The sequence below is a fragment of the Mustela nigripes genome, chromosome 2 (genome assembly GCF_022355385.1).
Source record: "Mustela nigripes isolate SB6536 chromosome 2, MUSNIG.SB6536, whole genome shotgun sequence".
NCBI lineage: Eukaryota > Metazoa > Chordata > Mammalia > Carnivora > Mustelidae > Mustela > Mustela nigripes.
In genome coordinates, this window is record NC_081558.1 from 142,491,312 (window position 1) to 142,508,729 (window position 17,418).

Here is a 17,418-nt window from a genome sequence, read left to right on the forward strand (position 1 = left end):
CTACTTGATCAAAAACTGGATGGATTTAAGACAGTGACAGTAGACCACTAAGCACGGGATCTTTCTAAACATAGTACATTGTGTGACGGCATGGGTATGGCATCTTCAAAGTTGGCTCTGCTTGGCTGCATGTGGTTATCAAACACTTAAAGCGTGACCAGTGTGACTGAGAAACTAAATTTTTATTTGAACTTTAATTAGTCTTAATTTAAATAGCCACATGTAGCTGCTGGCCACCATGCAGTAAGCCTATGGGATTCAATTACAGCAAGAACTGAGAAAGAATCTTTTGTGATCCTCTTTTGCCAAACTAGCTAAAGCCAGAAAGGTAGAAACTAAAATACAACAAAACTCTTACGGGCACCATGCACAATGAGTATTAACCAATCATAGGCTTTATGGCTCTAATCAAAATATTCTAGTAAGGTACTGCTAACAATAATCAGCAATTTTTTCACCTTAAGATATTTTTAGCCAAAAATCTTTTTGAAAGAGTGGGAAACACTGGAGCTAACATACTGGCATCATCTAAAATATTACACTCATACTGTGGCAGATGTGAGTTTACAGGGGCCTTGAGTGAAATAAACAAGATGAGGCACTGCTTATTTTAATCCTCTATCTGGATGCTACTAAAACTGAAATGACAGAATGCAAATTATATGCAAATATGCAAGGTCATAAAAACTATTGTAAAGCACCATGCTCTAAACAATATATAACAAAGACAAGAATTCACGTGTCTACTATTGCAATCGTTATTCCACATGTACCACCTCTGAGAGCCAGGCAAGGGCTGTAGGTATGGTGACGCCTGCTGCTGAACATAGCCACTGGGCTGCTGCTGCATCTGTCGGAGTCTTTCCATCAGCGCCGGGTTGGAATGTGCAGCCGGATAGGTTCTGGAGTTGTAGTTGGGAGACAGGAGCACGCCGCCAGCCTGCTGCTGTGGGGTCTGTGGCAAAGGCATCTGCGTTCCGTACATTGTATAGCCCTGGGGCATGGTCTGCAGGGGGGAACATGAAGTCACTCGTTCAATTTACCACCGACTTTGCTATCACTAGGCTCTGTGGGGCAATAACAAACCTGGGAGGAGTGCCCTGAAAGTCACTGTTCTCAAAGGTTCTTATAACTCAACATATGAGGAGGACAACTCTGGAGGTAAGAGGCTAGTGAAAAAGCTACAGAATGAACTGGCTGGATCATGATTCATCAGAAATTTCAATTAAAAACAAAAAAACAAGAACAAGGGGCGCCTGGATGGCACAGTCAGTTGAGTGTCTGACTCTTGGTTTCAGCTCATGTCATGATCTCAGGGTTGCTGAGACGAGCCCTGCATCAGGCTCCCCACTCATCACAGGGTCTGCTTGGGTTTCTCTCTCCTTCTCCTTCTGTCCCTCCCATTCAACTCGCTCTCTGATAAATAAATAAATCTTAAAATATAACAAATTCTTCATTTCAGGGAGATCATATGATAATTGTCTTTCTCTGACTGACTTATTTCGCTCAGCATAAATTTGGGGGGTAGGGAAGGAAAAAATTGAAACAAGATGGGCTCGGGAGGGAGACAAACCCTAAGAGATCCTTAATCTCACAAAACACACTGAGGGTTTCCAGGGAGATCGGGGATAGGGAGAGGGTGGTTGGGTTATGGATATTGGGGGAGGTATGTGCTATGGTGAGTGCTGTGAAGTATGTAAACCTGGCGATTCACAGACCTTTACCTCTGGGACTAATAATACATTGTACGTAAAATAAAAAACAAACAAAACATGAGTCCTCATTTGGTTAAGAGATCAGTTTTAGAATCGGTTGCTTATTGTGAGGGAAGGAAAGACATGTTTCTGTATAGAAATAATCAGGCAAGCATCCATACCTTAAGTGCACAGATGACACAGATGTTCAACAGATCCCAAGCACCATTAATTTCATTTCCAAAATTAGAAAGAAAAGCTATCTATGTCCAATGTAAATACAATGATGGAGTACACTTTCCTGATAACTGCACCTCCACCTTGGATCTGATTAATTTGCCTGTAGTAACTAACCAGTTAGCAAAACCAAAAATACGATACCTTAACCTCACAGTAAGGGTGTAACTGGAGACTTTTCAATATCCTCTATTCCTGGTTGGACTACAGCCCCTTTCAGCACTCTACCTATACTCTGAATATTAATTTTTCTATTCAATATTAATAATCTGTTCCCCTAAATCTCAAGGCCAAATATCAATGAAAAACCTGATGTTCTGCTGGGTGGCTATTTGCAAGTTATAGAATGGAATGCTGATTGAAATGGAAGAGACCTGCTCTTTAGTCCTCAAAGAACCACACGCTGAGGTGGTCTAATGGCTCTGACTTGGAAGGCAGAGGAATGCATAATCACCTTCCAGCCAGCAGCCTGTATGGATCCAGCTGTGGGGCTCAGTGCCTGTGAGAGCGGATCTCAAACTGCCTTTTAGCGGTGGGCACAGTGTGAACTGCTAGCCCCACCAGCAGTCTCGTCACCATCCCCGGGCTCCTAATTATGAGACGGACAGAGTAAAGTATAGAGATGCAAAAGCCACAAAATTATTGGGAAAAAATAGGCTCTCAGAGTTGAGTTATACTGAGGCAAGTCCATCATTTGTTGGGCGGCTACCATGGACCTGGCGCCACACTGTTTCCACAAGTTGTCTTAAATCCTCACACGCTCCTATTTTACAAAAAAGGAAACCAAGACACAGAATAACGTGCACAATGTTACATAGCTAGTAAGTTGCAAGTAATTGCGAGGGGCTGATTCTAAGGCCAATTACGTTCTTAGTCTACCATGATCTCTCTGCAACCTTATCTTTTAATACAATAAATTCCATCACGAATTACATCATTATTCATTATAACATAAAATAAGTATTCTGGGACTGTGAAGCATTTCAACATCTACCATCATCATTAGTACAAAGGTATTTATAATTTTAACTCCAGAACGTTCTGAAATGTTTTATGTTCTTTAAATCAGTCAGTTGTGACTTGTTGATCACTGGGAATGCCTTTTTTGAGAGGTCAATTATAAGCAGAGGTACTACTTTCTACACGCCCATTTATTTGGTTTCCCATTTCAAAAAATATTAAAAATCCCAACAGCATCTACAAAGCAAATGCAGATACCTGTGCTTGCTGCAGCCCTGGGTACTGGGACAGCTGAGGGGAGGGCCGAGCCTGTGCAGCAAAGAGAGCAGCCTGGTCCCCTGGTGGGCCCTGGAAAACAAAGCCGAGGTGGACTCTTGATCATAACAGCAAGCACATCATTTGCACTCCTGGCTAATAACCCTGATAACACAGGACACCAAATCTTATTAGATGATTATACAACTTAGAGATTTCCATACTGCATTAAATATAACTTCTCATCAATTTTCTAGGTATGTAAAGACTATAAAATTTACTTATTTCAAAGACTGTAGATGTTTCCAACAGTAACACAGACATAAATAAAAGCCAAAATAATTGATGGTCCACCTATCAGAAAAGCTCTGAGACAGCTTTCCTGTATAGCCCAGGATATAAATGCCCCTCTAGACTGAAAGGCATGAGACACATACAAATTTCATGACTTTTTAATGAAGTTTCTTCAAGTGATCTAAAAATTATCTATTTAACCATGTAGTCAAGAGATGAATTTGGTATCTCCTACAACTAATCATTATTTAGAATAAAAATTTACAATACATCAATAGCAAATATAATTCTAACGAGCTACAATATGAAACCAACGAAATTCTGCTTACCAGTCTTAATACACGTGTTGTCCTTTGAAAAAGAAATATATTTATAAGAGCAGCTGTATGTGTTTTTATGGTGTCAGAAGCTATTTCATGGGAGCTTGCAATAATCATCCCAAAAAGATGTCTAGCTTCCAACCATCCCTAGGTTTTTACAGGACTTACTAATTATAAAGAACAGGGTTTACTCCAAAATATTTTACTATTCTTTTATAGAACAGATAACCTCATTTTCCAAAAGTGTTAAACTATACTTCTGTAACACCATTTAATGTGTTTGGAAAGTCGTGTAGACTCTTCTAACAGAGAGAAAACTGAACATTTAATTTTAGAGGGCAAACACCAGCACTTATTAACCATCTATTCTAACGTCCCAGAGACTGCACTTCTTGGTCTTACTCCCATTTTCTCACAAGAGCTCTGCAAAAAGAGAGGATCATCCTCACTCATTTTCTTCAGAGAAAAAGCCAGGTTCAATGAGATTAAGCAGTTTACCAAGCTCACCAAGCTCGACCTGGCAGAGCCATTATCTGAACTCAACCAGGGCTCTCACCATTATGACAAGATGTCTCCATGTGTGATATTAAAAATGAAAATATTTAAATCTTCACTAGGTGCTTACCCTTTAGTGACATGGAGCCTCTACAACTCACTCTAATAAAAAAGAGAATCTTATTAAGATTTGTTACTAAAATATTGAAACCAAATGTATACATTCTATAGTAAAATTCTCTGGTCCTCATAAAAATTACTTGGGAGCATTTCTTAAGGTGACTATCCACCCATCCATGGGCCAAACAAAAGTTTCTGAGAGTGCATAGAATAGCTTCAACAAGTACCTAAATTTCAAGAATAAGGGACCATAAAGATACCCTCAGCTTTTAGCTGATTAATCCAAGTGCAATTATGTCTATATTTACTTGGGTCTAAGGAAAATAGTCCCAACTCATTCCACAGCAGCATGGCGATCAGGGACCTGCCAACTTTTCCCCCCAGAATATCTGAAAGGCTTTTGGTCTTCCAAAAACTGCATCAACCACATTGTTAAATGCCGCTCCTCAAATCCATGCTCCCTAACAATGCCCTATAAGGTCTCTGAAACACACTATTTTGCTTTTTTATGGGGACAAATATTTGCACATTATCCTTTTTACAGAAAGGAAGAAAAAAGAATTATTTATGTGTGAGTTAAAATCTCGAGATCCATAGTAGCTTACAATTCCCACACCCTGTTTTGTCTTAGAGGGAAACAAGATGTGATCTGTGTGTGACAGTTGCATGCAGATACATAAAGACACCTTTTCACACTGCTTACTCCTCCTCTACTTATTGAAGACGGGGTTGCTGGGGGGAGGGGTTTGGGAGAAGGGGGTGGGACTATGGACATTGGGGAGGGTATGTGCTTTGGTGAGTGCTGTGAAGTGTGTAAACCTGGTGATTCACAGACCTGTACCCCTGGGGATAAAAATATATGTTTATAAAAAATAAAAAATTAATTAAAAAAAAGAACTATGACTTACATGTGGAGTAAACTAGAATACTTAGAAGGGAAATACCTCAGTTACATTCTCATTGGCAAGTAACAGTTGAGATCATGGACACAAGAAATAGGACTTTAAAACTATTCTACATTTTAAAAAAATCACAGATTAATGTGTAAGTTAAAAGAATAACTTTCAAAGAAACAGAAAGGGATAAGAAATCTCACATATGGTTTTTACACTGTAAAATTCATGTATTCTCTGTCATTTTCGTCTCAAGGTAAACTATTTATGAACATACTATGCTTTTTCCTACCACCAATTTTTCCTGAATTATATAATAGGTAATAATTCAGATTTGCAATATCCTTCCTGGAAAAATCAGACACTCCAATCTGGCCGACGTCCCCATGTACTCTGTGCATGGCTTTATCATCATGTTTCCTTGAAAGAAAGATACCCCTTCTCTCCCACAGAACTGAAATGCCCTCCTTTTGATTTTCCCCAGAATAATGCTAGAAACACATTATATCATAATTGTACAATCAGCTGAATTTGTTGAATACAAAGCAAATAAGAAGTTCCTTTAGTGACTTGAAATAGTTTACCAATGCCAAACAAGGACCAAAGTGTGGGAATAAGCAAGGATACTAAAGACTCAGTTTTAGTAAGTTTCTTAACATTAGTGGGGGTGGTTTTGCTTCATTAAACCAAGAAGAGACTACATAATGTATCATCCAACTGTGAAAGGACAGGACAAGAGGTACAAAGTGGGACCAAGCCTGGCAAATCAGGACATATGGTCACCTTAGTTACACATATCCACTTATTTGTTATTTTCTGAAAACATTCTAAGCTTTATTTTTAAACAGTTTCTAGCATGGTGTCTGGCACATACTAAGTGCTCAATAAATACTGAGAAAAATCTAAGATTTAATTTAGTTTTATCTGTTAACCAAGAATTCCAGAAGTAAATTTGGATTCATACTTCACCATAAATTAGTTTACCAAGTGCTTCCGAATAGCTCCATATTTTTTAGCACTATCTTTTTAAAAATTCAATTTTTAGCATCTATCATTCTAATGATTACTTATTTGTGCATTAATATCTGCAGAGTAGCTCAATTTCCCCCCTCTTGATGTATTCCGTTTAACTGAAACAACCAAAGGTAATGTTAAGTTCATATTTTTAGGGGCACCCGGGTGGTTCAGTCAGTTAAACCTCTACCTTTGGCTCAGGTCTTGATCTCAAGGTCCTGGGATAGAGCCCCACATCAGGCTCACTGTTGGGGGGAGGGGGGATCTACTTCTCCCTCTGCCTCCTTCCCTGTACTCATGCTCTGTCCCTGTTTCTCTCCCTTTCAAGTAAATAAAATCTTTAAAAAAAAAAAAAAAAGAAAGAAAGAAATTCGCATTCTTATGTGAGGCAAACAACAAGGTGGGAGGGAAGCCAGTTTTTGACCAAATAATTGTGTCTAGCCAGCTGACATCTGAATTTGAGCACATCACTAGAAGAGAAAATAACACATGGCTGTGCCCCTGCTCAAGGTCCCATGGCTCAGATACCTGACTCCACATGTGCTAAAGGAATAAGCCACAGCTAACTGGGAAGTTCTGGCAACTATATAGACATCTCTACATTGTTACCTGAAGTGAATTCCTACATGTGGTCTCTCTAAGTTTGTGTCTATGCACTTTGCTTTGGGCTTGCTTCTATATAAGAAACATAAATCCACTATTTTTTTTTTTTTTTAAACTTCCACCTTCTAAAGCCTTAAGAAGCTGAGCTATTCAATACTGACCCATCTTCCTGGCCTTTATATGAACAATTCTCTCTTACGGCTTTATCTGTAATCAGACAAGGGAAGTATCTGAACTCAAAGAGACGGTGACTCAAAGGCCTTTTGCATTATTTGAAATAAATGCATCCAGTAAGTTAAAAATTCTTCATAAATCATCCTGAAACATAATTTTCATTCTTCTGGTCTTGTTCTCTTCATTTAGTGATTACTCTCCCTCAGTCAACTAAAAAAAATGGGAAGACCTCTTTCTAAAAGAGAATCGATTACGCCTCCAATTAGCTGGCAGAAAGCACGACAATCAGAATTTCAGGATCAGGGATTTTTTATCCACTCAGTCCACTAACAATGGATTTTTGAAATCCCTATTTAGTAACTTTTCAACGGTGTGTAAGTGTCTCAAGTAGAGAAAAAATCCACAGCCAGATTTTGCGACTTTCTTTCTAATAATGCTGATTTAGGAATAATACAAAGTCCCCATTGAAAATCAGTGGGTAATGTTTTATGAGTCATCTAGCAAAAAGGGTTTTATTTGCGACTACTGGTTCGGAAGATACTGAGTAATGGTGCCTAAGGCTAAAATAACACATGGTGTGAACCAGAAATTATGGTCATTACACCATACTGGTGTATTTTGATTGCAGACAATAGACACAGAGAAAATTCTATAAATTCAGGAGGTCCAGCTGACCAGTTATGCTTGATTTTTTTATAATGCTCTTATATAATATATAACTTGGTTGAGAATCAATTAACAGTAACATTAATGGCTGGAACAAACTGATTCATTCTGAAATAAACACCTCACACAATAATGAACTTTTAAAATACACTCTTAATATGCCCGTAAGTGATGAATAGATGAATAGGTTGAGCATTTACATTTACTACATTCTTAATACTAGAGAAAATTAAAGGAAATTAAGAATGGTGACAAGGATAGCAAAGATATAGACATGCACTTCCATTAATCTGAATGAATATAGAAAGCACAGAACCTTGACTTTAAATACTTGATAAACATGCGTTTTTTAAAAAAAGTAAAATCATTGATTGATGCAAATTCTCTTTTATCCAAGTTGCATTATTATCTGAGCAAAATGCCCAACAGCAAACATAAACTATCTGCAAAATACTTTTTAATCTGAGCAAGTTTACTTTAAGTTTTTAAATAAAAATGTCACCCACTCTATACACCACAAAGTGTCTAGAAAAATTGATTCTTTTCAGAAGTCCCCAAAACTTTTCCTTGCTGAATAATTACTAAAGAAATTGCCCACATAACAAGTATTTAATAACCTAAAATTTTCAAAGCTTGAATATGCAGTTATGGACATTTTCACCAATGTACAGAAAATGTTTCCATTAAAATTGGCAGTGAAACAAGTTGACTTACATTCACATCTGAGATGTGTGCTCTTTTTTATTCTAATGCTTCTTGGGTTTATGTTGTGGGTTGGCTACCTGATACAGAAACCTATAAGTAATTTAATGCAAAACATGCATTCTTAGCTAGCCCAGGCAAAGCGGAAGAGGTGAAGTCTTAGGGCATGCATGCACAAGACCTATGCTCAAAAAAAACATCCTCTCCGTCCCAGAAAGAAAATAGAGATGATGCGTTCTGTGGAGAATTTCAGAATAGCCAGTGAGTGGGATGTGATGAGAAGGGTGTGTTTCATAACCACGCGGTTTGCGTTATCTTGCACTGGCCTATGAATCAGCATGCCATGCGTTCCTCTGCTAATGATGTGAATTACCACAAACGGAAGCAAGAGCTCAGGAATAGATGGGTTCAAAATTGGAACTGAGAGGAAGGTGCACAAACTGCTCTACGTTCCCAAGCCCAGGCCATGAACATCCATTGGTTTCTATACCGTACACATAAATGATGAAAATCATGAGGCAATCAAAGGGAAAAACTGTCAGAAATAAATCCCATTAAATCGAACATGGTCGATGCATTCATGATTCTGTGTTACAGTCTCAAACATAAATCAGGTGAGTAACAGTGAAATGAGGACTCTAAATTTTACCAGCTATGGAAGAATACCCCGCTTCTCACTCTGATGCTCAAAGAGTAATGCTATAAAAGTTTACTTTAAAAAAAAAAAAAAAGGACAGAAAAAGGAATGACAGCAGGGGTGTTACCATTATGTTGTCAAAGTCTTCCAGTAGGGAGACAGCAGAGTTACAGAAGTCCTACAGAAAGGGGACAGCAAGAAAACGGCAGACAATACAGATAAGATTTTTTTAGCCTAGTGATGTGGGCAGCCACAATACATATGAAATACTTCATTTTAAAACAATGTTTCACGAGTCAAGACTTAAAAACCCATGCCCTAACAAAGGCTTTATTAATTCATACACCAATGACATCACTATAGACTGGACACATATGGTAATATTCATAAAAGGGCAAAGCAGAACCCAGAAGTTAACTAGTGACACAGATGAAGTAGGAGGACTATCAGACAGACGATTGCTGTAACTAAGGGATGTTGGGACTCCACTGAGAGCAACAGGATGTCAGAGTCCTTCACAGCCTACAGCCAGTGGGACAACTCGGGACATGTGGGTCACATTAAACACACAAGACATTAAGTGAACAAGTCAGTGGGTCATATACTGTTGAAAGATATAGAATTAGATAGCTCCATCCTAAGTGCAAATGAAAACTGGGCATTAGGTTAACCGCACAATTAACTAAAACAGACAACAAATCATTCCAGGGCCACCAAAGTTTACACACTAACAGAAACTCTGATTTAGAAAAAAGTAACTACATGCCTGTGGAAAAATTCTCTTTCTCAGGTAAATAATTCACTTGTTTGATCATTTTTATAAATGGATCCCAAGTGATATTTTTTCTGAGATGTTAAAAAATTTCTTCCCACTGAGTTTAAAGATAAGGCAAAGGACTATCAATCCTAATAGAAAAAGTATTTTATTATACCAAGGACTAAAAATTATAGGAAGACTTTCCCGAGCAAATATCTCTTCTCACTATATTAGGTGTAGATATATAATTCACTGCATCTGTACATTTGTATTCGGATCTGAAAACTATCTTTCTATTAGTTATTAAATAATATTACTAATATTACTTCTATTAGTTGTCCACTCTCAACACCTGCACCTTCTCTCCTCTCTCCTAAAAATCAAGTTGTGTTGGGGCGCCTGGGTGGTTCAGTGGATTAAGCCTCTGCCTTCGGCTCAGGTCATGATCTCAGGGTCCTGGGATTGAACCCCGCATTGGGCTCTCTGCTCGGCAGGGAGCCTGCTTCCACCTCTCACTCTCAGCCTGCCTCTCTGCCTACTTGTGATCTCTGTCAAATAAAAAATTAAAAAAAAAAAAAAAAATCAAGTTGTGTCCATTATTTTCCAGAATTTAGGTGTCTAATTATAATTTCAGCAAATTAAATGAACATTTTTTTCATCATTCAAATAGCAGAGAAATGCCAAATATTAAGTAAAGCACCCACTTCCCTAGACATAGCGGTTTCTATTCAAGGAACAAAATCATAGGGTTCAGGACATACTTACTAGTTCCAGGATTTTCTCCAAAGTTCATTTTTGTCATTGAGATGTATTTAAATTATACTATCTCAGTGACTACGGTAAAGGCAATTGTCAAATCTCAAGGTGTGTTTCAAAAGGCTATTCTGTCTACCTTCAGCAAATAAGAATAAAATTATTGTGAAATACACAGAAATTACACTATCAGGAAAATTACAGAAGGGAAACCTTGAATAGCTAATAAAGTTATAAAAGAAGCCTAAACTCACAGGTAATTGGGAAACAGAAATTAAATGTCCTGTTACTGTTTCACCTGCTCTGAATGAGAAAATTACGATCGGACAACATCAAGCATTAGTGGGGATGTGAAGAAAGGAAAAAACTCATTTATAACTGATGAAAATCACCACTACTTTGGAAATACAATCAGCATCTCGACTTCCAAATACATACCCTACCTAATTTCCTCCATATGTCCAGAAGAAACATACTAAATGTGTTTAGTACTGCATTGTTAACAGTAAATAAAATCTGGATATAAATGATCATCAACAGGAGAATGGATAAATATTATGCTAATATCCATAATGGACTAGCATCCAAGACAAATGAATAAAACAAAGTAGATAAAATTCAAAATTGATCAAAATAAAAAGTTGCAAAACAAAACAATACATGTGATATTATGTTTCAAGTACAAAATTAATACTATATGTTTATGTTAATGGTTGCAAAAATATATAGTAAATGTATTAAAAAAATCATAAGAAAGAAAAACACTAAAGTCTTGATAGTGATACCTCTTTATAGGAAAGAAGGAAAATGAGAGTAGACATACTATAATGTTTTATTTTTTTTGAATGACCAATGGCAGAACATTATTCCTCAGTGAAGCTAGGTAGTGAGTCCATTAGTGTTGTTATATTTTCTATTCTTCTCCGTATGTTTGACATACACCTCTAGAGAGTGAGAGAGGGAGAGAATAAAGGAAACAGATATTCCAAGGTGATGCTCTATTCCTAGGGTAAGAGTTCAAAAGTTCAAGACAAAGGGTAGCCACTCAACTTAAATGGGTAACATCAATCCAAGAGGCATGTTTTCAGGATGTTACAGATTTACTTTTGCCAGGGAGCTAACTACTCTGGGAGGATCTGACTGAGTCATTGTTCTTTATTAAGTTATCTTATTCCTTCACTTAGATAAACAATGATAGCACCTGCCATGTGGGTAATAACTTAATGTTCTTACAAGTACCCCCAGCTATTAGTGGACACATCATGTCCCTCCTCTATCAAAAATCTTCCTCTTTAATGTCATCAATATCCATATGATTATCTGTAGCCTATAACCAATTGCATTCTTCCAAATCTGTTTCAGCCAAATTTAAGCTAAACATAGTTTGTCTTTCTCTGGACTACTAAAATAAATTGGCTGGGACTGATAACTACAAGGAACAGCAAAATGATTTTGTGCACTGAATGGGGGAAATTGGGATAAAGCTTTACCATAAAACAAAGCAAACAATTAAGTTCTTTTCATGGATCAAAACTTAGATTCCCTCCAAAAGCCCCCTCCATAGAAAACTGATATGGGCGGGGGTGTTGTTGGGGAAGAGGAGGTGATGAAGTAAGTTCCTTCTGTCACAAGAAAAATATTGGATGTAAGAAAGAGGACTGGAAAACAATTTAAACAGCATTTTGCATTATTTTTACCAATATTCTATATTTTTGTGATTTCCATATGATATGCAGAAAATAGAACACAAGTATATTTTTAACACTGAAATTGGAATCAGCCCCTCTCAAGTTTGTATTATACAATTTAGACAGTAAAAATTCACTGCTTTAAGAAACCAGAATGGCTACTAGGAAAACTAAACAACATTCCTTCTTACTCGCCTCTTCTATGGGCAGCCAATGAGCACCAGTCTTATTAGTGACAATTAATATAACAACAGGAGGGAAGCATTTGAAGTGTTCTTACTCTTTCAATTCTTAAGATATTTACGAAAATAAAAATCATTTTTATGGGACAGAGACTTCCTTTGAAATAATACATTCATGATACTAATAAAACATTAACAAGTATGACAGCTAACATTTTTTGAGCACTTACTATGAGCCAGCCACTGTTGTAAGGGCTATTAGGTATATTTTAACATTGATTTCACATGAACTCTTTAAAGTAAATATTGCATTAACTCCATTTTATAGATGAGGCTTTGAGGCACAGAAAGGTGACATTCGCTATGGTGAGACCCCCTTTACATAAGGGACATTGAGTAAAGAACAGAGAATGATCATTTTTACTTTCCTGGATAAAGAGTGTAACTAAAAACAATGAAAATAAGTTTCCTTGCCAGAACATCCTTATGTATACCACTAGGTATTAGAGCTGTAAGAAAGTCCAGTCAATTACAATCATTGCATTAAATAATTTGATTGAAAATACTTAAAGTTATCCAAGCTATTTAGAATCTGTTTTCTAAACACTACACCAATACCCTAATACATTTTTTAGGAAATATAAGAATGATCCATAACAGAAAAATTACAACTAAAGCAGATATTCAGTTTCTGTAGTGGACAGAGGGTTATTTTATAACTATATTGTAGTTTTCATTGTGCACCATCCAAGGTTAGATGATTCCTTTCCATTAAAGTGGGAAGAGGCTAAGGGAATTCTTTTGTTTGGTCTGAGCCATATCCAGAATCTACAAATTTATGTTTTCCCTTCCCCATCTAGGTTTTCAAAAGAACCATAACAGATCACTGGAAGAAGTTTCTGGAAGCACTCAGGAAAGCTGAGATAAGTTTGTAGATAAAAATGAGACTGCCAAGGATTGAGACTACTAGGAAGCCCAAGGCTCCTGGAAATATTTTCTCAAAAACATGCATTCATTTGATAAGCCTTTCATAAATTCCTACCCTCTCTTCATTAGATGTAAAGATAATACAGACTATGAGATCCTGTGTCTGACCTTATCAGAAGAGGGCTACCAGGGGGTGGGAGCTCCTGGCCTAGGGAGCAGTCACATCCAAGGCTTGGAGAAACTCATCAGTCTTTAAAATAAGTACCTGCTAAAATTCTAAAATTCAGTTTTGAAGGTTTAGATCAACGAAAATTCTCTAACACATCTGTAACATTTAAGAAAATGGATTCCTAGAATTAGACAATTGCTAGGATAAGAATAAAAATGGCTTCTATTTCATAAGAAATAAAGACATGACAAGTTCTTACATAGCTAGAGATCATCACATTATATGTAGGCATGTAAACTGAAAAAATGGTCCTGGACAAAATTAGGATCAACATTTCTCTATTTTTTCATATCAAAAAGGATACAGGTCATTACTTATTAGAAAAACAACTGCATCCAGAACCATATCTTAAAACAACTTAACATTATCACTTGTATTCCATATGATGCTGCCTTTATTCCAGCTTAAGGATTACCACAAGGAGAACTTTTTCCTGCCACAATACCTTACTTAGCTAGATTCTAGGTATATTTATCATTTGTGCATGAGAGGAAAGGAACTAACATTTCCCCCAAACCTTCTAGGTGCAGGCCTTCTGGCAAATGCTACATGTGACCTCACTGACTCTAGGTGGGACTATACAACCATCTCACTGCTCCACGGATATATTTCACTTCCTTAGAAGAATACTGCTTTCCCTCACGTGTCCAACATTTGAAAAATGTTGAGATTAAAAAATATATATATCTGTTTCTGAAAGTCCATCAGAGACAATAAAGCAAGTTTCAACCAACCGTTAAAAAAATACAGGGGGGAGGGGAAGGTAACTATTGTACCATCACTGTTACGAAGTTGTACTTTTACTGCTCCAAGAAGGAATACTCAACTTCTCAAAAAAAGAAAGGAAGGAAGTTAAGACAAAAATAATGAGAAAAAAAGAAAAAAAGAAACAACTGGCAAAAAAAAAATCAGAAAAATGAACTACTTGTTAATTCTTATTAGTACAAGCAATACAGTTCTATCTGGTGTAAAAGAATAGTAGAATAGTCAGGTACTTTTGACTATTTTGAGGAAAAAATGTAGAAGTAATGGGTTCCTGCAGGTAACATTTTAGGTCATAGGCTTGTCTTCTCCAAATATGCAAGCATCCTTGCTTATATGAAGGCTTTTCTATTCAATTCCTTTAAAAAAAAAAATGTGCTTTAGAGGAAATTGCTTGTCATGACTTGTATCAGAAGGGAAGCTTTTACCTATAAATGGCCCAGCGAGTTTTCCCCCATGCTAGGAATCACTTAGAGCAATTCAAAACTGAGCTTTGGAGTAAAAGTCTGAAAGTGGGCTGTTGATAAGACAAATCACACCTTGTGATAAAAAGGTAGATATGGGAAAAAAAAAAAAGTGAGTGGAAGGTAAATTTTAACTTAGGTCTAAATTACCTTAAAAAAGGAGGTGCATTCACTGTGCTGGGATGGTTACTCAACTTACAGCAAGTTTTTTTAAATCTTGACAAGATTTGAAACAATGATAACAACTATTTTTGCTCATCCTGAAGAACAGCTAAAATCCCACTGAAGTTTTTAAATGGCTTCAGAAGTGCCACTTATTTAAGCAAGATAAGTATTTCTTAGTATTTTAATCAAATCCTCATCACTTCCTTGTAAGAAGCAACTTAGGCTCATCTTACCTGACATCCAGGGAGTTTGAGCAATGGCTAGAGGTCAGGGAGAGACAAGCATGCAGTTGACCTATTTCCTCTCTCCTGTCCTTCTTGTAATACATGTAAAAACAAGAACCATTTTCAAGACCATGTAACTCACCATCCCACCTCCAGCCTTTCGAATCACTAAGTGGACTGAATGCAAAAGTGCCGTAAATTACACAACGGAGATAGGCCTAGAAAGGTTAGCAAGACATAAAGGATATTCTTTTTTTTAAAGCATTAGGATTTTTTGCTAATTTCAAAGTTTTATCATTTTTCTTAGAGCAGGATATACCTGTGGATTGTCTACTTCCTTTGAGGTTCAAAAAAGTACCTAAATCCCAGGATTATTGTGGGATCTTAGATAACTAATACATTAAAAGCACATAGAAATGTTTTGGCAAATAGTAAGTGCTCTATAAGTGTTAGCTGTTATTATTAATATCCTCATCAGCCTTATCAAAATAGTGCATTTTTTTTTGAAAAATTGGTAAGTCAAAAAAAGTATATAGAAACAGGGGGTCCCCAAGCTCACCTCCTCTTTTTATATCATTTTGTTGAACAATTGCTGTTATCTCAAAAGTTAAAGAAAACTGAATTATAGGACACAAAAAAAATGATATAAATCAAAAATGAAATTGAAAGTATCCATATACTATTATTTGTAATATATTCATTCCTATAGAAATACATACTGAAAATGGACTCTAGGCAGGGCACCATAGGGAGAAACCTAAGAAACATCAGGACTTTAGAGATACAACTTCAGAGTGTTCAATCTAATAATAATAAACAAAAGTAAGAGCTAAAAGGAGTACAGAATATGGTGATAATTATACAGAATGAGTGCTCAGTTAGGGTCACTATAGGGATGAAAGGCCTTCTGCTTCTCAGTGACTGGAGGGTCATCAGCTCTTCTAGCTTTAAGGTGTACTTTCAAAGAATCTAAGATACTTAAAGTTCCTAATGGATCGGTGATAAAAGTAAAATACACCAGAGGTATAAAGCTATAGGAGAGCTACACCTGCGCTCACGCGAGATCTCAGGGATACACCAGCAGGAAGAATACGCCCCCTACCTCACACTCATCCCTAGCTAGAGGAGCCAACAAAAGGCAGAGGTCTCCACTGCTGGATCCAGACAAACCTGTTGGAAAGGTCGAGCCTGGGCTTGCCTGAGGAGCCGTTGCTGCTGCTGTTGCTGCAGAAGCTTCATCTGTATCAACTGCTGCTGCGAGGTGATGGCGTGCAGCGGGGGCGGCTGCATCATGGCGCCCGAGCGCCGCTGTAGCATGTTGGACAGAGCTTGCTTGGTGTTGGTGGGGACGAAGGAGCCCGTGGGGTCCAGTTTGGAGCCACCTACAAAAGCAACCAGACAGAAGGGCTCTATAACTCGTGCTAATGCAACAGGTCTTCTCTATTTTATCAAAACGCAGAAACCTTACCTTCTAAGCCTCACTTTACAAGCAAATGGAAAATAAGGCCCCACCTCACACTATACAAATAAATATTAAAGATATGCTGAGTACTGCCTCATTCCCAAAGAATGGGGGCAGTGATGCAGGAGTGAATTATAGTATTTCAATTATTTCACAGAGGCCCCACTTTGGCTGGTAAACTGAAACGCCTGAAACAGACTCGTGGGTTTTAAATTATGCAAGGCCCTGGGGAATACATTACCTGCACAGAGCGCCCTGTCTTCGTGGTGTATTTGCCAAGTGTCCTAAGCCAGGCATAGAAACCCTTTTGTCATTTTAAACAAATTTGAAGCTCATGACAAAATAAAAATGCCTCTTTCCTCATAGAGGGCATGAAAATATTTTCAAAACTTGAAAGGCTTAGAAACTTCAAATACCATGACTCGAAAGACAAAACATGTTTCTAAAGGCTTGAAATCAAACAGGAGACGTTGATTATAGGGATGCCTGAGAAATCAAAGGAAATCCTTAACATATTAGCATACATAATTTGTTAAATGCCTTTAAGAGTTTGGGAGGAAAGATTTTCAGTATTTGTTGGCTTCAAATGAGGTGTCAATCAGTGATCAGTGATTTACCAGATAGTTTATATTCTTTCATGTATGTGTAAGAAATCCTTTACTTAAATTATCTCACGAAAGATGTTTTCTCTCTTTTTTTTTTTTTTTAAAGTAAGCTGTATGGTGGGAACAAACATTTTAA

General features: G+C 37.2%; 1 protein-coding gene across 1 annotated transcript in view; it reads right to left on the reverse strand.

Annotated features, from left to right (window-relative positions):
- MED12L (mediator complex subunit 12L) overlaps positions 1 to 17,418 on the reverse strand; it is a 323,861-nt gene that overhangs the window by 16,237 nt on the left and 290,206 nt on the right. Inside the window, exons 39-41 of the mRNA XM_059391731.1 lie at positions 16,386 to 16,597; positions 3,150 to 3,239; positions 777 to 1,006 (exon numbers count right to left, since the gene is read on the reverse strand). Of these exons, the coding sequence (XP_059247714.1) occupies positions 777 to 1,006; positions 3,150 to 3,239; positions 16,386 to 16,597 (532 nt within the window). The remainder of the gene's footprint in view (positions 1 to 776; positions 1,007 to 3,149; positions 3,240 to 16,385; positions 16,598 to 17,418) is intronic.